Raw genomic sequence first — 27,598 nt, 5'->3', positions numbered from 1 at the left:
AAAATAATTACAGAAAGAGTGTGGACAATAAAATTCCACAAACTCCAACTGAGAATAAAATTACCCACAAATTATTATATATATAGAGTGATGAAGGGGGTGAGAGTGTGAAATTGCATATCCAAGAATCCCAAAGACCCTTTTGGGTCCTCACCAATTGTGTCTTTATCCACACCTTTTTGTCCTTGTGATCCTTTCTCAAGTTTTTTTTTCCTCTCCCTCCTTTACTTGCCGGTCTCCTTTATAGCAGCTTCTTCTTTGTTCCAACCTTCTTTTTTCTTTTTTTTTTTCCCATTATTATCCATGTCTTCACCCTCAACTTCATCATCTTCTTCATCCCAAGACGGAAACCACAGTGCCAATGCAGCTGGCCCTAGCAATGTACAAAGAAGTGGTGATTTTGAAGGCCCATCCTCATCCAGACGACGTGCTGTAAACGAGGTCTGGCCTGAGCCTTTTGTGGAAGCCCTCGCTACCCAAGTTGCCATTGATGCCTCTCGCTCCATGGGAAGGCTTGCTGCAGCTCCTGCTCTTGCCAATGTGTTTCAGGTCCGTTTTCTAATCAAATTGAATAATCATAACTCTACTCAAACTCATGTTATTCCTCTGCTTAATTAATTATACATGAAGATTTTTTTGTTCAGAATTTTTGTGTAACAATGTGAAATTTGTTACCATAATACGAGTAGGGTATGTGTTTGTGTGCTTAATTTTAATGATGTGGGGGGGCATCTTTGGCTAGGTGCACTGAGAAACTGATGGGTTTTTACCAAAACTGGACAGAGTATTAGTCTAGTCAAATGGTGTAAAATTACAACAAAAAAATAAAAAATAAAAATTTTGAGTTCTGGGTTTTATTCTAATCCTTCCCTAATATTGGGACGTTTTACAAAATTCGATTTGGCTTGCCTTGGTTGCCTATGAGCAATGAGCATCCGAGAAGAAAACTACTTCTTTCTGAAAGCAAGTGCTTTTTTGATGGGTCTATTCTCATTCTCTCTATGCAATTTTTTTTCAAAATGTCCCTTTCACAGGTTTGTTGTTTTTGTAGCACACTTCACAAAATGTGTCTATTTTTGCACCCCTTTTCTTCCTTTCCAAAATCTAATGAAAAAGGGTTCTTTTGGCTTTGAATTTTTCCTTTTCCTCTTTATTGGCATGTAACCCTTTTGAGCTCTTGCAATAGCCCCATTGGCTTCTACTTTTTGACTCAACTTTCTTCAAATTTTATCGGGATGCCTTTTCTCAGTTACTTATACAAATAATGCTTGCAGATATAGATAGATAGATTGATGGCGAACTTTAAGGCAGTGTTAAGAACTAAATAGCAAAATTTAAGGAGCTGTGTTGCTCTTTTTTATCTTTATCTTTTTCTATATCTAGCTAACATACGACGATTATACTAGGACTCGAACTTGGGATCTCCGACTCAAACTCGGGACCTTTTCTGGGAGAGCAATTGTTCTTTGAGTCTTTTTATAATTTGTTTTGTTTTGTTTTAAAAAAATGTGTGTTTTCACTTCGCCGGAAAATGTACTAAAATGAATGTGGAATATATTTGAAACTTGAACTTGATGCCATTAGAAAAAAAAAAAAAAAAGGAGGGGAAAAGAAAACACTTGAGTTTGATTTGAATCCAGACGGCTTTCTATATGAGGAGGGGCTATTAGCCATACGCATAGAGGGGTAGGGGGGGTGTTTGATTGAGATGAGATGAGGAGAGATGAGAGTGATCTCTCTGACAGTTGATGTGTCAAAAACCTGCATGCATGTGGCATATGCGATAAAGCACATGGTGCCCAATGCTGGTTTGGTCTACAAACTCATGTCTACTCGTCAACTCCAGAGGTGTGCTTGTCTCTTATTACATGCAATCTCGAAAACGGTCACTTAATATGCTATGCTTTGTTTTCTTTGTTTGTTTCCATTTCTGTCTTGTGCCTTTGAAACACTCTTATTACTTGGCCTCTTCTTGCTCCGGAAGCCTAACTAGGGATATAAATTTTGTTAAATTACAAAGCCTAACTGTGATGTATGAAACTCTATATAAGAACAACACGCACAATAATTATTGCATTACATAAAATGTTCTCTTGTTAAACAGCTCGACAACTATACTTACGAGCTAATAAACTTTAACCATCGAGTATAAATTTTGTTAAATGACAAAGCCTAACTATGATGGATGAAACTCTGTATAAGAACAGTACACATTATAATTATTGCATTTCATAAAACATTCTCTTGCTAGACAGCTCGATGTCTATACGTACGAGATAATTAACTTTAACCATTAAATTTAAATTTTGTGTATGAATATGTGATTCAAATTAATCGTCTCCCCAACACTTTAGACGAAAGATTAGTCTTGAATTATTAAACATGAAATCATTGTCGCAAAAAAACAAAGTTTCTCTTGCTAGACGTACGAGAAATATTAATCACTGAATTTAAACCTTGTTTAAAGATGTGATTACAATTAATAGCCTCTGTGAAGAAAAGATTAACTAAAACATCACCCCAGAATGTATTTACACGATCAAATCTCCCATAGGTGAGCTGAAAAGAAGAGAAAAAGAAAGATCCAATTAGAGCAGGAAAACGTGAGTGCACGCAAGGGTGGGATAAGTCCAAGTAGAAAGGAGGGAGGAGTCAAAGAAAGAAGACAGTAGAGAGGGGGAGGGAAGAAAGAGGGGAAGAGGGTAGGGATGAAAAAGATTCGCTTCTTTTGACGAGACAGGCTTTGGCTACAACCCACATACACCTTTCTTGGAAATGAAAGATATATATATATGTGGGGAAGCACGCAAAATTTGCAATCCTATGTTTGTGTCAAAATAAATTTCGTAATGTTTTTGGTCCAAGCAAAAACCAAACCAAGCTTTATGTTTCATGTATGGACCACCCACCATCTACATGTGGTTTTTGTACTTGTCTTTGTCCCTAGCTATGTCAAAGTTGCTAAGAAAAATATTCCAAAGTTTTATTGAGAATATTTATGTCACTTTTAATTGTCGCATGCAAATAGGGTCAAGTTTTATGTAGCTAGGCTTTAGCTCGATTGTACTTGGGTGGTACAATATATGTTGTAAAAGTGTACGTGGGTTGAGTGATAATAATTAAAGTGGGGAGATTAGGTGTCAGCCTTCTTCTCCAGCTTTCAATTTCCATGATAGTCGGATCGATATGTCATTTATCTTGCATATTTGCATGAGAGAGAGGAGAGAGAGATTTGCAGAAAATGAAATGATCACTAGATAGATATTAAACCACACAGATGACATGCCAGTGCTTTATTTAGACTTAGTCTGACTGATGTTTTTCTTCCTCTGTTACGCTCTACTAAACCCTAGCTATAGTATTTACTCTCTCTCTCTCTGGTCATGCTTCACTGCTCATTGCCAGCTGAGCTGTTGCCTGCCCCTCCTCGGGCTCCACCTTCAAGGTCCTCTCTCTCTCTCTCTCTCTCTCTCTCTCTTTCACATACAATAATAGCTAGCTTTACGCGCATGGCATGAACCTGTGCTCTCTGTCTGTCTAGGGTTTTGGATTCATATGCTTCTCTTCTACTCTATCAATGGTTGTCCACCCACCCACCCTTCCACTTAATATGAGAACCAACTACACCCAAACACAACAAAGTAATTAATCCCTAGTTTTTCCCTTTTTATTTATTTAAAAAAATTAGTTAAAGAACAGTATTCTGAGACTGAGGCTGTGTTCGATTCTCCACGATATGGGCTTGTTTAAAAAAAACAAGGGGATATGAATCTAACTAGTAGAACATGAGGGAACTTGGACTGCCAACCCTTTTGTACGTTCCAAGTTGAAAACTGCACTGTTGAATTAAAATTTGTCCTGCAGGTCTTTGTATTGTTGCTCTTGTTTCCTTGTGGATGTCGGGGGTGTAATTAGTTAAGGTGTCCTCCCTTTAACCGGTTAAAAAATAGATGCGTCAAATGTCTGACACTAAACATTAAATACCCATATAACCCTTACCTACACATGCAAGCGTGCCTATTTTCTCCGCTTAATTAAAATAAATAAATATCGACATAGAATTATGTTTAATATTTTTTATACAAGGCAACGTGCATGCATGAAATGAGCTGTACCCCATGTACTAATTTCGCCTGCCTACGTGGCACTATTTTTTCTTTGGGTTGACAGATTTGTTCAACGTGGCGCGCCGTCTCCCGCTCGGACCTCCTCTGGCATCGACTCACGCGCCTTGTTTGGGGCAGGACCCGCCTCCTCCAGGACACGTGGCGCGACGAGTACGTCTACTGGCATCGGACGGCTAGGAACTTCCAGACCCGTAGATCGGTCCACACAACACTCTACTTCGACCCGTCCGACGTGGAAGATTCCAACGGCTTCACCTGCCGCTGCCTCACGCTCTCCGACGCCCACCTCGCCTGCGGCTTCGCCGACGGCGCCGTCCGCGTCTTCGACCTCGACACCCGCCTCCACGTCAACACTTTCCGGCCCCACCTCCGCGACCGCCTCGGCCCATTCTCCCGCGCCGTCACCGGCATCGTCATAACCGGCTCCAAACTCGTCTTCGCCACGCTGGACGGCGACATCCACGTGGCGACCATCGGGAACTCCCAGATCACAAACCGGGTCCACCTGGGAGAGGTGGTCAACGACGGAGCCCTGGTCGACTTCACCGGCTGCGAGAGGTGGTGGGTCGGCCTCTACGCGGGCGTACCGGGTCGGGCCTTCCACATATGGGACGGCGTGACGGGACAGTTGACTTTCGTGGGCGGTACGTTGACCGATCCGGAGGCGGTGATGGGGTGGCACATGCTGACCGAGATGACCGGGTTCGTGGGCCGAGTCCGAGTCACGAGTCGCGAATCGGCCGTGGCGTGCACTAGCTCGCGCGTGATGGTCTTCGATCTGACGAACCAGGGGGTCGTGTTGGGTGATGAAGAGTACAGGAACGGGAGGGAGATAATTGTGACCTCGGTTGACGTCAGCAGCGCGGCGTACGTTATCGCGGAGAGGAGGAGGGGGTTGGCTAGGTTGGCTAGGTTGGCTAGGGTGCGTCTGGTGGACACGATGGAGGAGGTGTGCAGGTTTAACGTGAGGGGGGCGGCGGAGATAGGGGCGATGGGGTGCATGAACGAAGGGTACGCGCTAATGTGCACCGATGGCGTGGTGAGTGTGTGGGAGGTGGAGAGGGGCACATATCTGTACAGGTTCAGGGAGAGGATCGGGGACGTCAATGCGATGGTGTGCGACGAACGACATGTCGCAGCGTGCTCGAGTGATACGACACTGCACCTATGGGACTTTGGGGCTGCGGATTAATTAAGTTAATTAGGGGATTTAGTTAGTTAATGAATTATGGGACTCCGGGGCTGCAGATTAATTAAGTTAATTAGGGGATTTAGTTAGTTAATGAATTAATTAATTGGGTGTAGTGTAGGAAGGGAGAGAGGGGGTAGGTATTGGCTATTGGGAGATGGTGACACTGACAAAACAAAGAAGCAGAAGGGGAAAGCAAAATGGAAATTGTGGTGGTCAGATTAATGTTATGGAGGAAACTGACATAAGAAGTGTACTTATGATTTGGGTGGTGATATCATCAGATTGTTCAGATATCATCTATGAGAGAGAGAGAGAGAGAGAGAGAGAGAGAGAGTTGACCTGACCCTACACAACTATTAAAAGTGAGCTTTTTGAATTATTTGGACATGTTTTAATTTTCCAAGTCTAGTTTGTTCAGGTTCTGGGGCTCTCTCTGACTAGATGCTTTCTATTGTACTTTTTATTAAAATCAAGTTATTGACTTGTACTGAATTGGGTTCTATTCTATGAGAAAATACCAAATACCAAAAGACATTTTTTCTTTGGTAGTAGAGGGGCAATGAAAATCTACAGTGAATATTTGCGATGCTTCCCTTTTGTTATTTTTTCATTACCAACTACCATTTTTCAGGGCTAAGTACATTATAAGTACAAAAACATTCGAGTTTACTTCATACGTATAAATGATGGGTAATTATAATTTGGTATTTACCATTTGCCTTTACCAGTCTAGACATGTATTCTTCGTCCAGAGGTTTATTTTGATTATGAATGATCTTTTCTGCATGAAATTTATAATTTTTGTTGTGGCCAAATCAACATAACCAATGGCAGTGATCTCTGTTTTTGTTTACGAGTGTGGTATAAATGGGTATTTTATTAATCTTTGGTTATTAAAACAGCCTGGGCTTCTTGCCAAGATAATTGAACAAAATGGGATTCTTTGCCTCTCAAGTAACAAACACAACTGTGCATAACTATTCTTGAGCCATTCCCTTTTTCACAAGCATATCATAAACCCTATCAACTTTGGATGGTTCAACCTTGAACAGACTATGGGCATCGGATTTCTTCTTAACATTGCCATTCTCAATCTCTGTGGAGATGATCTGAAGCATGTTTAGATAATGTGAAGGTAGGATTCTCATCTCACTGCAAAGTCTTTGTTCCTGCATGTATTAGACAAACATTTCAACCAACAGAATTCGCTTACGCTAAAGCATTAGACTCTGAGATTGGCTTTCTTACGGTTTCGGAGAGTAAATCGGCCCCGACTAGGCCAGTTATGTCCCAATAGTCCAAGGAGCTGGAAATGGCTTGCGTAGTTGAAAATGAGTCCTTGCTAACAGGATGCAGACCTGTGGATCCCTTAAAAGCTCCCCGAGGACTGATCTGCAAGCCTTTACCAGCCTGAGAGCTTTCTTTGATCCTCAGGGAACTTTCTTCATTTTCCTTCTTCCTCTTCTCCTCAAGGTATCTGCTTGCTTCAGCAGCTGTCCTACAGCCAGCTGTTCTAGCCTCCTGCATAATGAATGCAAAGAACATAAGCAGAAGCCATACAATATGATGCTTATTATTTCGAGCTGCATAAGTCATGTCAACTGTGGGAAGCCATGGTGCTTTTCACTTAGAACGATGTAAATTCATGTGATACCATTACTTACCGAACTAGATCAACCAACAGTCATGGTATATATAGAGGGAAATGAGGTAACAAAAATACAAGTGTGAGGCACATGCATCAGACCTGAAGATCTAGTATTCTTTTGACAATCTGTTGTTCCTCAATGATACTCTTGAGCAATTCCTTGTGCTCTTCATTTGAGTGGAACCGCATGAAAACCTTGAAGCGTTGATATATTTCTCCCTCTTCGGGTGAGAGGTTCTTCTCAAAAGGGTCAGGGTACAGCAGATTTCTTTCAAGTATGAAATCCTTCCTACGTTTCCTCTCATCAAGCCTGCCCAAATTCCCACATATTATTTGAGTATGTCAAGGGGAAAAAGGGAAAATTGGACAGCAAGTCTAACTCATTTTTATAGTGAGGATATTACTTATATGAAAGTATGCATGAGATGTGAAGGAATAGTTTAAGGAAATTCCTTTGAACCTAACGAAAATAATCACTTTATCTTGGTATACTTTAACCTCTTCCGTTTCAAAAACTTTTGTGAATTAGAAAATGCATCCATCGACCTTGAATCTACCAAAGTAACCTTATAAGTACCTCTTTGAGTAGACGTGTAGAACTCGTAGTTTCAATTCCCGGTCAGCATTAGTGTCAGAATCTTTAAATTCCATATCTGCCAGTATCTGCTCAGCATCGTTATCATATTCAATTTCAAACTCTTGTCTCTTGAAATTATAGCCACTAAATTCTGTTATAGAAGGTCCCTCGTCACCTAAGCTCCTTAGTTTTTTCCCTCCGACGCTCCGATCAACTTGAGATTCTGTTGACAATGTAACATAGAAATGAACATCTCTTTAAATCAATACATGACATTAATTTTTTTGATGCATTACCTATACAATAATAGTAACGTAAGACATAATCCAGCATACCTTCCACTTTACAAACTTTAATCTCATCCTTAATCTGCGCTTTGTTGGATGCCTTCTTCACAGCACCTAGGACCAGACCTGAGGCATCATCTAATGCAAAACACAAAATTAGGTCTCTCCATTCATGCATAAACAAAAACACATGATAAATGAAATTGCTCAAGAACCAAAAAGCCTCAACAGGGTTGATTGTTATACCAGCAGTTGAGTGGGATGAAGATTGACAAGCTGGATTCTTTTTCAATTCTTCACACCTGATCAAGCACAAAAAAGAAAGAGAGAATTTTAAAAAAGAAAATGTGCAACAAGAACTTGAACCAATAGTAGATACAACATATAATAAAATAGCCATACTTGACTCCTGTGGAAAAGGGGGACACCTCTTTCAACGTAATCTCCACAAGCATGGGAACTTCTACAAAGAAAAAAAAAACAGATTGAGCTGGACATTTTGAATCCACAAAATGAAAATAAAGTACATGTCTATAATGACAGTACAAAAGTGAGCATCATCACAAGCGACTTCAAAGAAGAAAAATGAACTGCCTCATTTAAAGGATTATCTGTCTCCACGAAAAACAGATACACAGAGCAATCTACGAACATTGAGCAAGTATCATCACACCTACTGAATGGTTTGATCTAAACTGTTGGGGCATCATAAATCATAAGTGATACGACAAAGGATATAGTTGCTTGCAATGCAAGATCACCATAAACAAAGTTGCTTTTCATGCTCATCTAATAATACAATCATTGCAAACTAACCTTTCTTGATTTCACCCGAGCCCTTAGCCAAGGCAAGAAGCTCCTCTCTGCTCTTTCCCATAACATGAGACATGTCCTAGGTGGATATTATGAAAATTATTAGAGAAAATTTTGGTTTTTTCTATATGATGTTTATGTGTGTATGTCACGTGTGTGTGGATACATTAATAAGAAAACTGGTCTTACTGGTAGAGGAAAGCGCGGAGAGTTCATATATATAGCTTTAAAATGGTCAATACAGTGTTGTCTGCTTTTTGTTCCAACATGTTCAGAAACTTCGGTCCAGTTCCCAAATCCATACATTTCAATACCCTAAAAAGTATGGTCAAAGAACAAGAGATATTAGACACAGATTTATCAGTTTGACAAAAAGAAAAAGACACAGATTGATCAGAAGCATTATTAAAAGAAATCAGCCAATTTAATACCTCAAGCAATAGCATCTCTTCATCTGCATTCCAGTCTGGACATAAAAGTGGAAAAGACAAATTGTCCTGTTTTAAAAAACAAAATTCATCAAATAATACATGCACGTTTAATAGTCCATGTCATATTCAAAAGCATCTCATAATCTCCGATGTGATTTCATATCGGAAGCAGAACAAAAATTTACTTCAGGAGGAAAATCTCATATATAATTAAATGAATGAACAAGCTCGTAAAAGTACTCTCTAAACAAATAAAAATAATACTCATAGCTGTTTAGACACAGATTTGAGGTGAATTCAAATGGGTTCTGTTGGTTGCAAGGAAAAAATTCTTATCTGCATGCAGTATTTAGAGCTTCACTTCGGGTCAGAAAACCAATTCAATCTTTTGCCTTTTAATGCATTTTACTCAAAGGTCATCCTAATCTTGCCACTATCCATTTTCAAATTCTAAATTCTGTTCTGGATATTAACAGAATATCTTAAAGCTATAATAAAAATAAAAATTTCTTCAAGCAACCATCCCTGCAACAATTTCTATTAGTCTACGATCACTTCACTAGAAACGTTTAACATTCACAGAGCAGATACATATCAAAACAGTAACTTTTGATATAAATACAAAGGTACTCACCATAACCCTGTATGGATGATTGCATTTGTGAGGTGTAAGTTCACCTCCAACGGAGAAGCACTCAATGCAAAGGTCAAAATCTGGGCACACCACACACTTTATGCGAGTTTTCCCAGATATATCTTTGTTGCAATAATTGCAGTGGTAGAAAGCCCCTTTGGGTTCGCTAGTTTCTTGGGCTACAGCTTTCTGAGCTGTGCTACTGTTCTCTGCTGGCTCTGTACCTGAAGCTGTTCTCTTTCTTTTGCCCCTACTGAAAATTACCCAAAAAGGAAATAACAATTTTTTGTGACCGAAATTGAGAAATTTTAACGACTTAATTATTGTCTGATAAAGCTTGAAAATTTGAACCGAAGTGATAGGAAAATTGACTAACCTCTGGTTGTGATTGTCTACAGCGGGATGCGAAGCTGCTCGGGACCGACCCATCGATTGAATTTCACGAAGAAACGAAGCAAATGAGAAGCCCTAATTTTTACAGGTGAAGATTGGGAATTTTCGGTTTGGGCCAATTGATGATGTGGCGGTTGAACTGGGTGCGTGTTTCATTTCCTCACCAGCGATGTACGTGCGCCACGTAATTGGGTTTTCATCCGACGGTTCATAAAAGGAATACGTAGAACACGTTTCTTCCGTTGGATAGAGTGCGGTACACGTGTCGCTTAGGGAGTGCTTTCACAGAATAAAACATGGTGTAGGTTCCGTACGATTAAAAACTCGTTCTTTTGAGGAAGAACGAGCAGTGAAGGTAGGCGTTCCCGCTAAGTCGCTTGCAGGTGTCAAATTGCCGTAATTTGATTTTGGAAATCTCTAACCCTAAGTCCCTAACAGTCTTTCCCTCCACATCCCTCTCAGCAACGCCGCCGCCGCCGCCACAGCCTTCTCTCACTCTTTAGGGCTTCGTGAGCATCGTCTCTGCTCGGTAATTATTCCTCTTTGCTTGTTTGTGTTCATTGGAAAGTTGGCAAAGTTTTGCATAGATGGAATTGGTAGGGCACAAAAGTTTTAGATAATTGTGTTTGTGAAGTGATAGCTAGTCGGTTGCTTGGTTGAACCCATCTGGTCAGACAGTTCTTTTTGCTATTTATTGATATTTGAGCATTCAAAGTTACTGCCTTTACTTAGACCTAATTTTTTATTCACCTTCATTTAGCACACCGTAGAATGTAGAATTTCTCTTTTACATGTGAGGCATTCAGGATGACTGCCTTTTGTTTTTAATCGTAATGGTTTTCTGCTATATCTCTTTTTTTTTTTCGTTTTTTATTTTATTTCTGTTGCATCTTGATTTCTATGAAGCTAATTATATCATAAATCATTTTTCATATCACATGTTCAGAAATGGTGGGACTATCCATAGGAGAAAAGCATTTTATACAGGGTGGCATTGCTCAGGATCTTCGTTCTGATGGCCGAAAAAGACTGACGACTCGACCTATCTATGTTGAAACCGGAGTCATTTCTCAGGTTAATATTATGTCATGTGTTTCTTTTGAAAGGAAGTTCTTTTTTTTGCCTAAAGTTTTTGAATTTTGAATTGTAGAATTTCCTGTGTGACGTGAAATTTTTACTTAATTTGTTATAATCCCCGTTCTTGATGGCGTCCATGCAGGCAAATGGTTCGGCAAGGGTCAGGATGGGTGCCACAGATGTCATTGCCAGTGTGAAGGTATCATTTAGTCTTGGCCTGAAGCTCGTACTAGTGATTTTAAAATGTTATGACTAAATTTACGATGTTTGTATGTCTAATTATTTAAATAGCCCCTGCTGTTCTTAATATCATATTTTCTGGTAAATTTGAATGAGTTCAGGCTGAACTTGGAAGGCCGAATGCGTTGCAACCTGACAAAGGAAAGGTCGTTGTAAATGTTGATTGCAGTCCCACTGCAGCACCAATGTTTGAGGTTAACACTTTTATATTATCCGCTTCCTTCTCATTTTTCGCTTTGTCAATTGAGGCTTACATCTTGGTTTCTGCAAGATCCTCTACGAAGTGCAATTTTTGATTTAGCGGAATTCATGCTCTGATAAAATACGAGGGCGCTATGGTTATCTATTGTAATCCTATTAGGCAATCTTAACTTTTCCTGTTGGTGTACATTGCAATGGATAGTAGGAACCTATGTGTTTACGCTTCTTGTAAAGCTGTTGTTTTGTTGCATTTCCACAGGGTAGAGGGGGTGAGGAGCTGTCAGCAGAACTCTCAGTTGCTCTTCAATGTTGTCTCTTGGGTGGTAAAAGTGGATCTGGTCTGTATTTTCATTGAACAGTGAGATAAACATAGTAAATTTGTTGTACCATTGATGTATGATATCTTTTGGAAATACATATTTCTTGTTTGTACAGGCATTTCCATATAACTCTAAAGTTGATAATATAGGTGTCTTTGTCTGTTCCAGGTGCTGGAATTGATCTCTCCTCTCTGGTTGTTGTGGAAGGAAAGATCTGTTGGGATCTTTACATCGATGGCCTTGTTGTTAGTTCAGATGGGAATCTGCTAGATGCCCTAGGTGCTGCTATAAAGGTGCTTGATTTTTCTTATCTGTTTTGATATGCTCAGTTTATTTCTGTTCTGTAAAAAAGCAAGGACAACAGAAGATATTTCTGGCTGTTGATAAAGTTTAGTATTAAGTTTCCAAAGAAATTACTTGTCTTTTAAAGAAACTGATGTTCCCAAAGGCTGCTTTGAGTAATACAGGCATCCCAAAAGTAAATGTTGCAGCCGGTGCATCAGGCAATGAGCAACCAGAGGTTGATGTAAGCGATGAGGAATTTCTCCAATTTGACACATCTAGGGTTCCTGTCATAGTTACATTAACAAAGGTAACATGAGTTAACCATCTCTTCTGTCCTTCAGCAAACTGCAAATGTTTATTGTCTTGTATTGATTGCTGCCCATCTGTTTCTCAGGTAGGTCGGCACTATATTGTAGATGCCACTTCAGAAGAGGAATCACAAATGAGCTCGGCTGTTTCTATTTCCATCAATAGGCAAGGCCACATTTGTGGGTTGACCAAACGGGGCGGTGCCGGCCTAGATCCAAGCATCATTCTTGACATGATATCTGTGGCAAAAACAGTAAGTGAGCAGCTGATAAACACTTTGGATTCTCACATAGCTGCTGCTGAAGCTGGCGAAGAGGAGTCGTGACATAATTATAACCTCTGATATATTTAAGTGGGTGGGTTTTGAGCAGGTCCTAGGTATATGAAAATTGTAATGCTGATAACTTTACATAAAGCTGATGAGAACGTTTAATTTGTTGTATGCATATTTGACACCTTTTAACCTAAATTAGCATCAGCATTAGTTTGGAAGCTTTTGTAGTTCAGGTCTCTATTGCAGACATTATTTTCCATTGATGCACCAATTAATTCTTCAATTAAACTCACAATCTACCACGGTTATGTCTCGTATGGAACCATGTTTAAGGCTTGTTTAAAACAAAGACACAGAGAATTGTTTACATGAACTTATCTGGAACACGTTCAAGTGCATGGCTCAAGAGAAAAGGAGTTAATAAACCAATTAACAGAGGCATCTTACACCTCAAGTAATAATCCGCATCCAAAACACCGTAGAATGTTCTCTTTGAAAGGTACAAGGAAAACAATGTACACCTTTACATGTTATTTCCGAATGTTCAGTTTTCTTCCACTACTACAGGGGAGAGAATTTTTGCCATGTCAAAACCTTGAGGGATGAGGCATCTAACTTCCATCTCACTGCATAACCATTTTACCATTTTCTCGTTCCTGCATCTGCATAGTTCTAGACATAAATCAGATAAGATGCTTGAATCAAGAGCAAAAGATCTCTCAGACATTTCTTTCAAGACTTCAACTGCTCCATCAAAATCCCTGTTATTGCAGAAGCTAGATATCAGCATGTTAAAAGTATGCTTATCGGGATGATAACCACTCCTTATCATGCTTTTACATAACTTGAAGGCATGGTCCGAGTTCTTTCTCACACACTGCCCCTCAATAAGGGCAGAAAAGGTTGAGGCATTTGGGACAAAGTGCTTTCTATCAAGTTCTTTAACAAGATATGCAGCTTTCTTTGTTTTACCCTCCTTGCAGAGTCCCAATATCAATGCATTATAAGTCACGATAGTAGCATTTACTTGATTCCTTGACATCTCCTCAAAAAGCCTATTGCCCATCTCGCTATTACCTTCTTGGCTGTACCCTTTTATCAAAGTATTGTAAGTTACGGTATCAGGAGCAACATTCACGGCTTTCATCTCACTAAAAATTCTGTTTGCTTCCTTTAGTTTTCCTTCTTTGCAAAACCCATCAATAAGTGAGTTAAAAGTAACCACACTTGGGTGCAATCCATTCTTCGCCATCAAGTTTTTGAACTTCAAAGCCGAACTCAGAAGACCCTTATCACAGTGTCCTGCAATCAGCGTGTTATATGATACAACTGTAGGACTAAAACCCATGCTGTCCATCTTCTCAAGGACCTCAACAGCGTTCTCTAATTTTCCCAATTTACAATAAGCAGATATAACCATATTAAGAGTATAAACATTCGGTGAAATCCTACAACGCTGCATTTCTCTATAGAATACCAAAGCAATATCAGCTCTATGTAAATCAAGCAATGAGCTAAGATATGCATTGCAAGACTCAACTGTTGGGAAGAATCCATAATCCTTCATCTGACAAAATGTATTTGTGGCATTCCTAAATTTCTTCATATGCGCAAAAGTCTTGAAAAGAGAATCGAAAACACGAGGAGAAGAATCACACAAGCGGTACGAATACAATATTGCTTCAAACAACTTGGAAGGCAAATCTATCGAACCCGAGACAAGAACCTTTCTCAAAATAGACTCTGCAGACTTGAACTTCCTGTATTTGGTGAGAATGTGGAGAATAATGGAGTGTGTTTCAAGGGTAAGTGAAGTGGGGTTTTGAGCTGCAACCCAATTGAAAAACTCAAGGGAAAGAACATAGTCCTGCTTAATCTTTAGCAGTATATGTTTCACTCTGAAACCAGTTAGACCATTGGACAAGGAATTGAGCTTAGCCCAGTCAGAGTGAATTAGATGGCTGTTTGCAACATTCACAAAATCAAGGTCCTGCCCTTTGGGTTCAGGAATTGTTCTGTGGGGAATAGGAAGTGGATTCCAATTCCTTTTTCCAAATTTCCCACAAGTTGTGGGGTTTGTAAAGGTGGGTTCTTTTGCAATTGAATTGGGCAAACTAGAAAACTGACGAAATGGGAATTTGTTCATACTTTCCTACTGTACCACATATAGGACTGGGTTTTCAGAAATTGAAGTTGTTGGATCAATTCGAGGGTTGACATCAAGTTTTGACCTACTGATTCAGAAAACTGAAATGAAGTGTTGCTGGGTCTTTGATGAAATCATTGGAACAAAGAGCATGGAACTGGAGAAACGGGCATGACCCACTAACCTTGATTGAGGCAGAGGATGAAAATGGTGGAAAATGAGTTCTTCTGAGTCTGCTTCACCGAGGCATTGGCGATGGAGCAGAAGAAGCAGCAGCGACATAGAAAGTTGGGCGTTGCAACTTTTTTATTTTTTTGTTTTTTAATCAAAAGATACAACTTGGACGAGTATAATCTGATTCTGAACTGAAATAGCATGGTGTTTGGTGACTCCACAATGCTCAAGTTATATTATACCTAGCGTGTGCCAATTGACCTTTTTCTTTTTCTTTTTTAAATTATATTTTATTTTATTTTCCATACGCAAATATAATTTCTTTTTTACATCAGGTAAATATATAGATATTCAAAAGTATAAAGAAAACAGAAGAATGTGGGTGGGGTGGAGTGGGAAGTAAAAAGAGGAATGTGTATGAAGTGGACAGTAACTTCCTCCATATAATTACTTAGGTGGAATTTATCTTATATTTTACTAGCTTCTCCACACGCGCTTTGGTATTTGTGAGAGGCTTTTTTAAAAAAAAATTACAAAAATTTATTTTAGAATTAAAAAAGATAATGGATAGTTGTGTTCCATAAAAATAGGATCAATTATCTGATTTTTTTTTAAAATTTTTTATATGAAAACGTGTGAATTTACCGTATTATCCTCATTTAATTAATAATTACAATTCTTAATGCTTGCATTAACCAAAGACATTTTTTAGTATTTTGAATGTTTGACCATTCTCTGCATTTTATTTTATATATACTAGTCTCTTCGCACCCGCTTCTGCGTCTGTGAGATGCCTTTTTATTATTATTTATATTTTATGTATATTTATTTATAAATTTAAATTTATTTTATAATTAAAAAAGATAATGGGTAGTTGTGTTCCTTAAAAATATGGTCCATTATTTTATTTTTCTTTTAATTTTAATTTTTTTAATATGAAAAGACTTGAATTTAACATGTTATCCTCATTTAATTAATGATTTCAATTCTTAATGTTTACATTAATCAAGGGCATTTTCTGGTATTTTGAATGTTTTACCATTCTCTTCTTTTTACTTCATTTTCTGGTTTTCTTTTTTATTTTTATTTTTATTTTTAGAATTAGTGTTTTAACATTTTACCCATATTATATTAATTTGTAGTCTTTTAGCACTTTGGTTAATCAAGGATATTTTTTGAGTTTTTGAATATTTTATCATTCTCTACTTTTTGTTTTATATATATAGATAAGTAAAATTAATATAGTCTGAAGTGTCCTTTTTTTCCCTTAATTATTATTTTCTATCATCATAATACCAAAAAATAAGATCCATTTAATGATTTAACAGAAAAGTTGTGCTCCACCCATTTATTAAACTGTTTTTGGTTACATCCATTTATTAATTTTTTTAAAAACTACTATGTCAAATAACAAATTTTGATAAATTTCAATAGTAGAAACAACTAACAAAAGAAGCCACCAAACCCTACAAGACAATAAAAACACTAACTAAAAAAGACTACAAAACAAGCAAAACCAAAAAAATAAAAGGAATAAAGTCGTCAACAGGGTTTAGCTTAGTAAAAAGGGTATTAACTTGCAGACTGAGGTCTCAGTTCGAACCCCACGCCATCATATTTGTGGGTGTGTGAGAAACTATAGCTTGTACTATTAAAAAGGAATAAAAGTTGCACAGACTATATCACTAAAATTAAGCATGATTGAGTGAAGGACCCGCTATTAAAGTGGTTCGGAGCAAATGCTCTCCCTAAGAAAGGTTTTGGTTTTGAGTCATAGCATCCGTATAGTGTGTGTGAGTTTAATATGTTATCGCCCCTCTTAATATGAAAAATTCTTAAAAATACATGATCCAAAGCCAAACTTACAAAACCCAAAAGAACTAAATTTCAAAAACAATTGATATGCCCAAATAATAAACCACTCATTTAGCCTCGAAGAAAATGTAGAACATGAGGCAGATTTAGTGGTGGATCCATGATTTCAAAGATAATTAGACAAAACTTACATACTAAACTCAACTGCATAAGTAAATTTTATTAATAAATATAAAAAGCTACATTAGTTAGGGGATGTAATTAACCACCACCGGACATATTTCAAACAAAGATGCCGAACTGACATGACTCAGACCAAGTCACCACAAGATCTTTTTCACTAACCTAAAAGAATAAAATGGAAATAAAAGAGAGTGGAGGAGGGAAATGCCCTCCCCAGTAGGCAACACATTTGGGTTCACAAATTATGTTCAAAGCGATCATGTTCGATTATGTCACTACTTTTAATAATTATAGTTTGACAGCAGTGTTTGTGGTAATGATTAGCTGGAGAAAGAGATCGATGTTACGTCCAAAAGGCTCTGACTGTGAAACATTGTTTCCAGCAAGATAAATATCAATCCTGCAGATGACTTTACTTCAAGTCTTAGAGTGATTGATTTGGCTTCATTACCGCTCATCAAGCATCCCCATTTTCCTTGATTATTTTGCATGAACTGTCTATAAAAGGAGGTGGATTTCTCGATCCTTAATTACTTAAGAGCCATAAGCATTTCCGTAATCCGAAAACATAGCCGTGATATGGGAATGGAATCATGGCCGTCAAAGTTTATTTCTGTACGCTGTTTTCTTTTGCTATTACTCAATGCCACTCACTGTTTTTTACTTGTACAGACTCGGCACTTGGCCAGGTTGATGAGTGCTCAGCCTTGTTGCAGTTCAAGGAAAGCTTTGCAATTCGCAAGTCTGTTTCTGCATATCCTCTTGCTTATCCGAAGGTTGCATTTTGGACGCTAGAAGGAGATCAGAATCGGAGTAATTGTTGTTCATGGGATGGTGTAGAGTGTGATGAGGACTCTGGCCATGTTGTTGGCCTTGACCTTAGCAGCAGCTGTCTTTACGGTTCTTTTAATTCCAGCAACAGTCTCTTCCGCCTTGTTCATCTGCAGAGGCTTGACCTCTCAGATAATCACTTCAATTTCTCTGAAATACCATCAAGGTTCGGTCAAGATCTTTTGAGTCTAACATATCTCAACCTTTCAAATTCCTTGTTTTATGGCCAAATTCCATCAGAAATTTCAATACTATCGAAGCTGTCTACCCTTGATCTGTCTTACAATTCTCGGAAACTTCATCCTGACATTATCCCTTTGAAACTGACCAAGGGATACATGAGAAGCCTGGTTCGAAACTTGACCAACATAAAACAACTTCATCTTAGTGAGGTAAACATTTTCTCCACTGTGCCTGATATCTTGGTCAATGCATCTTCTCTCACATCTCTCCAACTTGACAATTGTGGGTTGAATGGGGAATTCCCAGTAGGCATTTTCCACCTACCAAACTTAGAGGTTCTTCGTGTGAGTTCGAACCCATTGCTAACAGGCTATTTCCCCACCTTTAACAGGAGTAATTTCTTCAAGAAATTGGGTGTTGCCTACACGAATTTCTCTGGCCAACTTCCTGGCTCCCTCGGAAACCTTCATGCCTTGAGTGTGTTGGAGATCGCCTCACTGTCAATTTTCCCCCCTTGTTCCATCTTCCCTGGGAAACCTTACCCGACTTTACCTAGACATGTCTTCTTTTTTGGGGGACGAAAATCCTGTACATGTCTTCATTTTATGGGGTTCCATATAATTTTTCCACGTGCCAAGTTACTGAGTCTTGGTCATGGGTTGGAAAGCTAACCAAGCTCTACACTCTGGGCCTTGAGAATACCTGCATAAAAGGAGAATTCCTATCTTTTGTCGCTAACCTGGCCGGTTAAGTGCTCTAAGCCTCGGGGGTAACAATTTCCAAGGAGAAATTCCTGGGTCACTCTTTCAGCTCAAAAATCTTGAATATCTTGACCTTTCCTCTAGTAATTTGAGTGGGGTTGTTGAGTTTGATCAGTTTTCCAAGCTCAAAAAGTTGAAGGTCCTTCGATTATCAGACAACAAGTTATCTCTGCAGAGCAAACCCGATTTGGGTGCGACTTTTCCACAGCTTCAAGTTCTGGAGTTGATTTCGTGCAACTTAACAGAGTTTCAGAAATTTTAAAAAATCAATACGAATTGTCGCACCTAGACCTTCGTAACAACAGCATCCATGGGCGAATACCAAAATGGGTGTGGAACGCAACTAGAGAAACATTGTTCGCTCTCCTCCTCTCTCATAACTTCTTAACAGGGTTTGACCAAAATCCAATCATTCTCCCATGGCAGAATCTAGATTCTTTGGATATCCAGTCCAATATGTTACACGGATCATTGCCAATTCCACCGCAATCAATCAGAAACTATTTTGTCAAAGACAATAATTATAGTGGAGATATTTCGCTCTCCTTCTGCAACTTGAATAATTTACATGCTCTTGACTTGTCCAACAACAGCCTGAGTGGCATGCTTCCAAAGTGTTTGGGGAACTCCAGCTCTCTGGAAATATTGGACCTGCACCACAATTCTTTTCACGGCAGTATTCCTCAAATATGTCCAGGCGAAAATAGTTTGAAAATGGTTGATTTAAGTTACAATCAGTTACAGGGGAAGGTGCCAAGATCAATGGCCAATTGCACTCATTTAGAGTTTCTTAGCCTTGGAAACAATCAGCTGAGTGACATCTTCCCATCTTGGTTAGGGGCACTTCCAGCTCTGAAGTATCTCAGTTTGAGGTCCAACGGTTTTCATGGCATGATTGGGAAGCCTGCAACAAACCATGAGTTCCCAAAGTTGTGCATCATTGATTTATCTAACAATGGTTTTTCAGGTAAGTTGCCCTCTAACTACTTAGACAACTGGAATTCCATGAAATTTGTTGACGATGAGAATCTCCAGATTTATTTTCAAGTCTCTGAGACGTCAAATAGCTCAAATAAATTTGCAGGCATTTATGTTGTTCCATACTCGATCACAACTTTTGCAAAAGGTGTGGAGTTGAAATATTTTGCGGCCCCTTATCTTTTAAGATTGATAGATTTCTCAAGTAATAGATTTGAAGGAGAGATTCCAGGTATCATTGGGAATCTAAGAGGTGTTCATATGCTTAGCCTTTCCAACAACACTCTCACTGGTCTCATCCCCTCATCTTTATCGAACTTGACTGCTCTTGAATCGTTGGATCTCTCCCAGAATCAGCTCTCAGGAAGGATCCCCGCTAATTTGGCACAACTCAATTTCCTTGCATATTTCAATGTCTCCCATAACCATCTTTGGGGGCCTATACCACTCGGCCAACAATTTGGTACCTTCCTAGAAGATTCCTATGTTGGAAACTCAGGTTTGTGTGGAAAGCCTTTGTCAAAGAAATGTGAGAGCTCAAGACCGCTACCGACATCAATCTTTGAAGAAGATGAAGACTCTGGGTTTCAACTTGAACTAGACTGGTACGTGGTTCTGCCAGGAATTATTAGTGGTCTAATAATCGGAGTGATTTCTGGGGACATTTGGACAAACAAGAAGCATGAATGGTTTGTGGAGGCAGCCAAGAGGATCAACAGGAGGAGGGGACGTATTTGAGCCTTGTATTTGTTTTTTATAATGTATTTCTAGACGAATTTACAAATTTCTTCTTTCCTAGCTGTTTGCTACAATCATTTTGATTAGTTACCGTCCAAGCAACCCCATAATATATATCAAGAAACAGTTTGGTATTTGGATCAAACAATTACTGTGACAATCGGGTGCCAGTTGGATTAGCCCAAGTTTTTGGTGTGCTCCCAAGTGGTCTTGAGTTCAAACTCCTATGGTACTCGTGTGTGTGAGTTTTTCCCTGCCAATTCCTAACTTTGGCAAAAATAAAAATAAAAATAAAAATAAATAAAATACAGAGAAATTTAATCAAACGTAACATTATATTATTGGGTTTTCCATATCTTCGGAGAAGTCATGTGAGTCATGTGTTATATATAGACGACAAAAATAATCTCATGTTTAGGATTTTGAATACTAAAATTTGTTTGGCATTATTCATTTACTCTTATACTAAAAAAAAATTAATTGCACTAGTAGAAAATGGCTCTATAGACATAAACAGAAATAGTATCTAAGATAGAGAATAAGGCAGGACGAACTTATTTTTTTAATTTATCAATAAATCATTAGATAAACTTCAACAATATAATCAAGACATCAACATGACAGTCGGGACCATATAGATTCCACAGTGGTTCACTTGCAGCTAAGAGAGCAGTTAGCCTAATATGTCAACTCTGGCAGTAAGCCTGTAATTTCATTGTTTGTTTTCCAAGTCTTTGTCTGGGATTGGATTTTGCATAAAGTCTGAGTTAGCTAGTGGTGTATCTGCCATAATTCCCAAGGAAGGAAGGGAATCCACATCTTTGAATAAACGATATGCAGACATGAATGCAACGTGTAAATGTCGTTTACTTTTATGTTTATCAAGTTTCATAGAAGAAAATAAAATTAAAAATTGAAGTTTACGATGTTTAATAGATGGCCTCTGAAAAAAATACTCAAGTGGTATGAGCTCAGATACCAAATTTAAAGAAAAATTTAAGTGTGAATTATATCAGCAATTAATGCATGCACAAGTACGATTAAAATTATGTGCACTATTAATTTAACTAATTTTGCTAAATTTTATGAATGACTTAAAGTTTATGCAGATTTTAGAATTATAATTATAATTTCTCAGCATATGATCTTTTTTTTTTTTGGGGCACCGAAAATTAAGTTTTCGGTGCCCCACTTTGAATGGTTTTGTTTGACTATAATGTTTACATTGTTGATCCATGGCTTGTAATCTGGTTCAAGACTTAAAGGCTTAATGGGACAAAGCTAGCTAGCTAGATCAATGGCACGAGTCTGACTGGAACAACGCAGAGCGATACACATGAAAGAAAACCTACTCCTTGAATTATCGATGCAGACGATTGACTTGACTCCAAGTTGTGACATTCATGGCGATGCAGGCTGATGCTGTTCCACGCAAACCTTATTGAAATGGTGATCTGCACAGGACAACTGAAAAAGCTGTCTCTGAAAGGTTTCAGTGAGAGCTGGCTTTGCAAGACTTTTATGGTCCGTCTCAAGAGCTCACTTTCACCAGCCAGTTAGATTACTTGACGACAATGCTTGAAGCCTTTCATGGGGCAAAAGCTAGACTGGCCTTTAATAGCTTGACTTCATGTGGTGAGCGCGCTTGCCTTTGAAACCAGACACGGACTCGCCACGTGACTTTCCTTGTTTTTGACTAGTATGAATCTTCTTCTATTTTCCGTCTTTTGGTCAAATAATAGTTACTATTTGTACATCAATTTTGCCTTATGATTTTCAATTTAAGTAATTCAAGCACAATCTCCAATTTCTGTGAAATTAGAGTAACAACACATACATCTCTCTTGAAGACAAAATCCTATAAATTTTAACCAACTTAGATGTCAATTGATTATGATACATATTCCACCAAAGAGAAATAAAATTAAGGGAGTTTCACTAAAACACCCAAAATGGGGGCTGAAATTATAAAAAAACCCAACACCCAAAACACTTTATAAACACACCAAAAACCCATCATTACACACACTCAAAATCCATTTATAAACACACCCAAAAAATATACAATTGTTGATTTTGGGTGTGTTTCTATGTTTAAATAGTGCTTGGGTTTTTTTATAAATACATGTCTAGGATTGGGTTTATTTATAAATTTGTATAAAATTAATCACTAGTTGACAGAAACCCTATGCAAAAAAAAAAAAAAAAAAAAAAAAAAAAAAAATCAAATCAATATTAACAAGTATGCGTGCACACTAGGCTTAATTTTTCCATTTGCTCTCACGCCAAGCAATTTACATTAGGATCATATTTTCTAACCATAAAAAAGGACAGACTAAACATGCTGTAAAAAAACCAAAACAAAAACTTTAAAACAAGATAAACTAAACATAACAGAACAGAACATAAAGGCCTCGTAATGTCTGCAGGTGGATAATAATGAAGACAAAGCAATGCCGCGGCGTTCGTCCTTTTAGAACACATAAGAAACGCTCAACACCTATCAATCAAAGTTTTCGTCATTTTACAACACTACCAAACACTAGTTTTCAATAACACTGCAAGCATTTTAACAAACAGTTTACAGACGACTCACAAAGCGATCAAAATCACCGCAATTCAATACCCGATTTTACCCGATCCAATTTCCGATTCTTGCCGTTGTCATTTTCGGGCTATTACATCAAGTTTCATTATAAATTGACTAAAGAGGTAAGGTAACTGAACGATTGGCATTTAGGAGGGAAGGAAGACCGAGTGTGTGGCGGGAGAAGACGAGGCAGAGGAGGCCGTGTGGTGAGTGCGCTTGCCTTTGAAACTAGACACGTGACTCGCAACGCGACTTTCCTTGTTTTTGACTAATATGAATCTTCTTCTTTTTTCCGTCTTTTGGTCAAATAATCGTTATTATTTGTACATTAGAAATGGTTGGGTTTAGCATCTGGGCAACATGACGTCCACAAGGAGGCATGCGTACGACGGTATCATAATGTGAAATTTTTTGTAAGCCTTATAATATATGTTTGCGATTAAGCGTATGACAGTATCATAATGTGAGATTGTATTTTGCAAAAGATGGAAGCGGATCTGCTACGAAGGGCGATGCTTCTTCAAGAAAATAGAGTCTGTCATATGCGGACACGACTGTACCACTCGGCTTCAACTCTAAGGTAGGAGGTAGGGAGGGATCTAATTCCCTAGTTTTCGTATCGAATGACCTAATGCAACCATCCTCCGTAAATACGTATAGTTGGGAGCGTTTGAAAATCCTTGCACACTCGTTAATACAAGGGAACTTGACTACAGGTTCAAGTGCGGCTCTTCCGTCCATATCATCAACGTCTCCCCCGTATTTGAATTTAACTTCATATAGGGCACCTATTTTTTGGGTTGGGATAAAGATATGTACTTTGTTTGGTTGGAAAATGTGACCGCCCTCCATGTAGAACCACCATTGGACATATTTCAAACAAAGATGCCGAACTGACATGACTCAGACCAAGTCACCACAAGATTTTTTTCACTAACCTAAAAAATAAAATGGAAATAAAAGATAATGGATGAGGGAAATGCCACTACTTTTAATAATTATAGACAGCAATGTTTGGGGTAATGATTAGCTGGAGAAAGAGATCGATGTTACATGCAAAAGGCTTCGATTGTGAAACATTGTTTCCAGCAAGATAAATCTCAATCCTGCAGACGACTTGACTTCGAGTCTTAGAGTGATTGATTTGGCTTCATCACCGCTCATCAAGCATCCCCATTTTCCTTGATTATTTTGCATGAGCTGTGCCTATAAAAGGAGGTGGATTTCGCGATCCTTAACTACGTAAGAGCCATAAGCATTTCCATAATCAGAAAACATAGCTGTGATATGGGAATGGAATCGTGGCCGTCAAAGTTTATTTATGTACGTTGTTTTCTTTTGCTATTACTCAATGCCACTCACTTTTTTTACTTGTACAGACTCGAGCACTTGGCCAGTTGATGAGTGCTCACCTTGCTGCAGTTCAAGGAAAGCTTTGCAATTAGCAAGTCTGTTTCTGCATATCCTCTTGCTTATCCGAAGGTTGCATTTTGGACGCTAGAAGGAGATGGGAATCGGAGTAATTGTTGTTCATGGGATGGTGTAGAGTGTGATGAGGACTCTGGCCATGTTGTTGGCCTTGACCTCAGCAGCAAATGTCTTTACTGTTCTATCAATTCCAGCAACAGTCTCTTCCGCCTTGTTCATCTGCAGAGGCTTGACCTCTCAGATAATCACTTCAATTTCTCTGAAATACCATCAAGGTTCGGTCAAGATCTTTCGAGTCTAACATATCTCAACCTTTCAAATTCCTTGTTTTATGGCCAAATTCCATCAGAAATTTCAATGCTATCGAAGCTGTCTACCCTTGATCTGTCTTTCAATTGTCTGAAACTTCCTGTTTATCGTAACTCTCTAAAACTGACCAAGGGAAACATGAGAAGCCTGGTTCAAAACTCGACCAACCTAAAACAACTCCATCTTAATTGGGTAGTGATACAATCCACTGTGCCTGATATCTTGGTCAATGCATCTTTTCTCACATCTCTCCAACTTGGCGATTGTGAGTTGAATGGGGAATTCCCAGCAGGCATTTTCTACCTACCAAACTTAGAGGTTCTTGTTCTGGACGGTAACTCAAACCTAACAGGTTATTTTCCCACCTTTAACAGGAGTAATTTCTTCAAGGAATTGGGTGTTGCCTACACGAATTTCTCTGGCCAACTTCCTAGCTCCTCGGAAACCTTCGTTCTTTCAGTTATTGGACATCTCCTACTGTCATTTTTCCTCCTTGTTCCATCTTCCCTGGGAAACCTTACCCAACTCTGTTACCTAGACATGTCTTTTTTTTGTTTGGGGACGAAAATCCTATACATGCCTTCATTTTATGGCCTTGAGAATACCGGCATAAAGGGAGAATTCCTATCTTTTGTGGCTAACCTGACCCGGTTAAGTACTCTAAGGCTCATGGGCAACAATTTCCAAGGAGAAATTCCTGGGTCGCTCTTTCAACTCAAAAATCTTGAATATCTTGACCTTTCCTATAGTAACTTGAGTGGGTTTGTTGAGTTTTATCAGTTTTCCAAGCTCAAAAAGTTGAAGTTCCTGCGATTATCATACAACAAGTTATCTCATTTGAGCAAACCCAATTTGGGTGCTACTTTTCCACAGCTTCAAGTTCTGGAGTTGATTTCGTGCAATTTAACAGAGTTTCCAGAATTTTTAAAAAATCAATACGAATTGTCGGTCCTAGACCTTCGTAACAAAGCATCCATGGCGAATACCAAAATGGGTGTGGAACGCAACTAGAGAAACATTGATCACTCTCCACCTCTCTTATAACTTCTTAACAGGATTTGACCAAGATCCAATCATTCTCCCATGGAAAAATCTAAATTCTTTGGATCTCCAATCCAATATGTTACAAGGAACACTGCCAATTCCACCACAATCAATCAGAAACTATGTTGTCAGAGACAATAATTATAGTGGAGATATTTTACCCTCATTCTGCAACTTGATTTATTTACAAGCTCTTGATTTGTCCAACAACAGCTTGAGTGGCATGCTTCCACGGTGTTTGGGGAACTCCAGCTCTCTGGAAATATTGGACCTGTACCACAATTCTTTTCACGGCAGTATTCCTCAAATATGTTCGGCCGAAAATAGTTTGAAAATGGTTGATTTGAGTTACAATCAGTTACAGGGGAAGGTACCAAGATCAATGGCCAATTGCACTCATTTAGAGTTTCTTAGCCTTGGAAACAATCAGCTGAGTGACATCTTCCCATCTTGGTTAGGGGCACTTCCAGCTCTACAGTATCTCAGTTTGAGGTCCAATGGTTTTCATGGCATGATTGGGAAGCCTGCAACAAACCATGAGTTCCCAAAGTTGTGCATCATTGATTTATCTAACAATGGTTTTTCAGGTAAGTTGCCCTCCAACTACTTAGACAACTGGAATTCCATGAAATTTGTTGATGATGAGAATCACCAAATTTATTTTCGAGTCTCTCCGACGTTAAAGAGGTCAAATACATATGCAGACTCTTATGATAATGTTCCATACTCGATCACGACTACTGCAAAAGGTGTTGAGTTGAAATATGATGCGACCCCTTATCAGCTTAGGTTGATAGATTTCTCAAGTAATAGATTTGAAGGAGAGATTCCAGCAGGTATCATTGGGAATCTAAGAGCCCTTCACTCGCTTATACTTTCCAACAACGCTCTGACTGGTCACATCCCCTCATCTTTAGGGAACTTGACTGCTCTTGAATCGTTGGATCTCTCCCAGAATCAGCTCTCAGGAAGGATCCCCGGTAATTTGGCACAACTCAATTTCCTTGCATATTTCAATGTCTCCCATAACCATCTTTGGGGGCCTATACCACTCGGTCAACAATTTGGTACATTCCTAGAAGATTCCTATGTTGGAAACTCAGGTTTGTGTGGAAAGCCTTTGTCAAAAAAATGTGAGAGCTCAAGACCGCCACCGCCATCAATCTTTGAAGAAGATGAAGACTCTGGGTTTCAAATTGAACTAGACTGGTACGTTGTTCTGCCGGGAATTATTAGTGGTTTAATAATTGGAGTGATTTTTGGGGACATTTGGACAAACAAGAAGCATGAATGGTTTGTGGAGGCAGCCAAGAGGATCAACAGGAGGAGGGGACGTATTTGAGCCTTGTATTTGTTTTTTATATATGGTTTTTATAATGTATTTCTAGACGAATTTACAAATTTCTTCTTTCCTAGCAGTTTGCTACAATATTCATTTTGATTAGTTACCGTCCAAGCAACCCCATAATATGTATCAAGAAACAGTTGGTATTTGGATCAAACAATTACTGTGACAATTGGGTGCCAGATGGATTAGCCCAAGTTTTTGGTGTGCTCACAAGTGGTCTCGGGTTCAAACTCCTATGGTACTCGTGTGTGTGAGTTTTTCC

The 27,598-nt window shown here is 38.7% G+C and overlaps 4 protein-coding genes and 2 pseudogenes across 6 annotated transcripts; 4 read left to right on the top strand and 2 right to left on the bottom strand.

Annotated features, from left to right (window-relative positions):
* Positions 1-205: 205 nt before the first annotated feature.
* On the top strand, positions 206-5,411 carry LOC103329278 (transcriptional regulator STERILE APETALA). Its single transcript, XM_089052983.1, has 2 exons — positions 206-549; positions 4,171-5,411. The coding sequence occupies exons 1-2, from the start codon at positions 304-306 to the stop codon at positions 5,317-5,319; spliced, it is 1,395 nt and encodes a 464-aa protein (XP_088909109.1). The 5' UTR covers positions 206-303; the 3' UTR covers positions 5,320-5,411.
* A 767-nt stretch (positions 5,412-6,178) lies between these two features.
* LOC103329250 (transcriptional adapter ADA2a-like) lies at positions 6,179-10,246 on the bottom strand. Of its 2 annotated transcripts, none has more exons than XM_008231689.3 (12): positions 10,086-10,246; positions 9,710-9,962; positions 9,076-9,141; positions 8,834-8,959; positions 8,648-8,723; positions 8,234-8,294; positions 8,078-8,133; positions 7,880-7,969; positions 7,545-7,767; positions 7,067-7,277; positions 6,568-6,840; positions 6,179-6,488 (listed from the first exon to the last, which is right to left on the bottom strand). In XM_008231689.3, the coding sequence occupies exons 1-12, from the start codon at positions 10,136-10,138 to the stop codon at positions 6,297-6,299; spliced, it is 1,680 nt and encodes a 559-aa protein (XP_008229911.2). In that variant the 5' UTR covers positions 10,139-10,246; the 3' UTR covers positions 6,179-6,296. The 2 variants fall into 2 exon arrangements, with proteins under 2 accessions (XP_008229911.2, XP_088908762.1); XM_089052636.1 differs by having other exon boundaries at positions 9,076-9,110; positions 10,086-10,149.
* A 156-nt stretch (positions 10,247-10,402) lies between these two features.
* LOC103329249 (uncharacterized) lies at positions 10,403-13,040 on the top strand. 2 transcript variants are annotated; one of them, XM_008231688.2, is made up of 9 exons: positions 10,403-10,457; positions 10,565-10,631; positions 11,049-11,176; positions 11,322-11,378; positions 11,521-11,613; positions 11,880-11,958; positions 12,109-12,233; positions 12,389-12,532; positions 12,620-13,040. In XM_008231688.2, the coding sequence occupies exons 3-9, from the start codon at positions 11,051-11,053 to the stop codon at positions 12,857-12,859; spliced, it is 864 nt and encodes a 287-aa protein (XP_008229910.1). In that variant the 5' UTR covers positions 10,403-10,457; positions 10,565-10,631; positions 11,049-11,050; the 3' UTR covers positions 12,860-13,040. The 2 variants fall into 2 exon arrangements, with proteins under 2 accessions (XP_008229910.1, XP_008229909.1); XM_008231687.2 differs by having other exon boundaries at positions 10,438-10,631.
* A 189-nt stretch (positions 13,041-13,229) lies between these two features.
* Positions 13,230-15,320, bottom strand: LOC107880542 (uncharacterized). Its single transcript, XM_089052635.1, has one exon. It carries the CDS (start codon positions 14,952-14,954, stop codon positions 13,353-13,355), a length of 1,602 nt encoding a protein of 533 aa, XP_088908761.1. The 5' UTR covers positions 14,955-15,320; the 3' UTR covers positions 13,230-13,352.
* A 2,385-nt stretch (positions 15,321-17,705) lies between these two features.
* Positions 17,706-20,732, top strand: LOC103343764 (receptor-like protein 6; annotated as a pseudogene).
* Positions 20,733-24,494: 3,762 nt separating this feature from the next.
* On the top strand, positions 24,495-27,330 carry LOC148916599 (receptor-like protein 6; annotated as a pseudogene).
* Positions 27,331-27,598: the final 268 nt, after the last annotated feature.

This window comes from Prunus mume, linkage group LG5, assembly GCF_029339155.1.
Source record: "Prunus mume cultivar Tortuosa linkage group LG5, ASM2933915v1, whole genome shotgun sequence".
Lineage (NCBI taxonomy): Eukaryota > Viridiplantae > Streptophyta > Magnoliopsida > Rosales > Rosaceae > Prunus > Prunus mume.
The sequence above is the reverse complement of the archived record's forward strand: the minus strand, read 5'-3'. Positions and strand labels throughout refer to the sequence as shown.

What these genes read in the sequence shown, in the direction of transcription:
- LOC103329278 (XM_089052983.1), top strand. Translation starts at nt 304, where the DNA reads ATGTCTTCACCCTCAACTTCATCATCTTCTTCATCCCAAGACGGAAAC. An exon ending in CTCTTGCCAATGTGTTTCAG is followed by an intron (nt 550 to 4,170) that starts GTCCGTTTTCTA and finishes TTGGGTTGACAG; the next exon opens with ATTTGTTCAACGTGGCGCGC.
- LOC103329250 (XM_008231689.3), bottom strand. Translation starts at nt 10,138, where the DNA reads ATGGGTCGGTCCCGAGCAGCTTCGCATCCCGCTGTAGACAATCACAAC. An exon ending in AAGAGATGCTATTGCTTGAG is followed by an intron (nt 8,960 to 9,075) that starts GTATTAAATTGG and finishes CATACTTTTTAG; the next exon opens with GGTATTGAAATGTATGGATT. An exon ending in TAAAGTTTGTAAAGTGGAAG is followed by an intron (nt 7,768 to 7,879) that starts GTATGCTGGATT and finishes CATTGTCAACAG; the next exon opens with AATCTCAAGTTGATCGGAGC.
- LOC103329249 (XM_008231688.2), top strand. Translation starts at nt 11,051, where the DNA reads ATGGTGGGACTATCCATAGGAGAAAAGCATTTTATACAGGGTGGCATT. An exon ending in ATGTCATTGCCAGTGTGAAG is followed by an intron (nt 11,379 to 11,520) that starts GTATCATTTAGT and finishes GAATGAGTTCAG; the next exon opens with GCTGAACTTGGAAGGCCGAA. An exon ending in TCATAGTTACATTAACAAAG is followed by an intron (nt 12,533 to 12,619) that starts GTAACATGAGTT and finishes TCTGTTTCTCAG; the next exon opens with GTAGGTCGGCACTATATTGT.
- LOC107880542 (XM_089052635.1), bottom strand. Translation starts at nt 14,954, where the DNA reads ATGAACAAATTCCCATTTCGTCAGTTTTCTAGTTTGCCCAATTCAATT.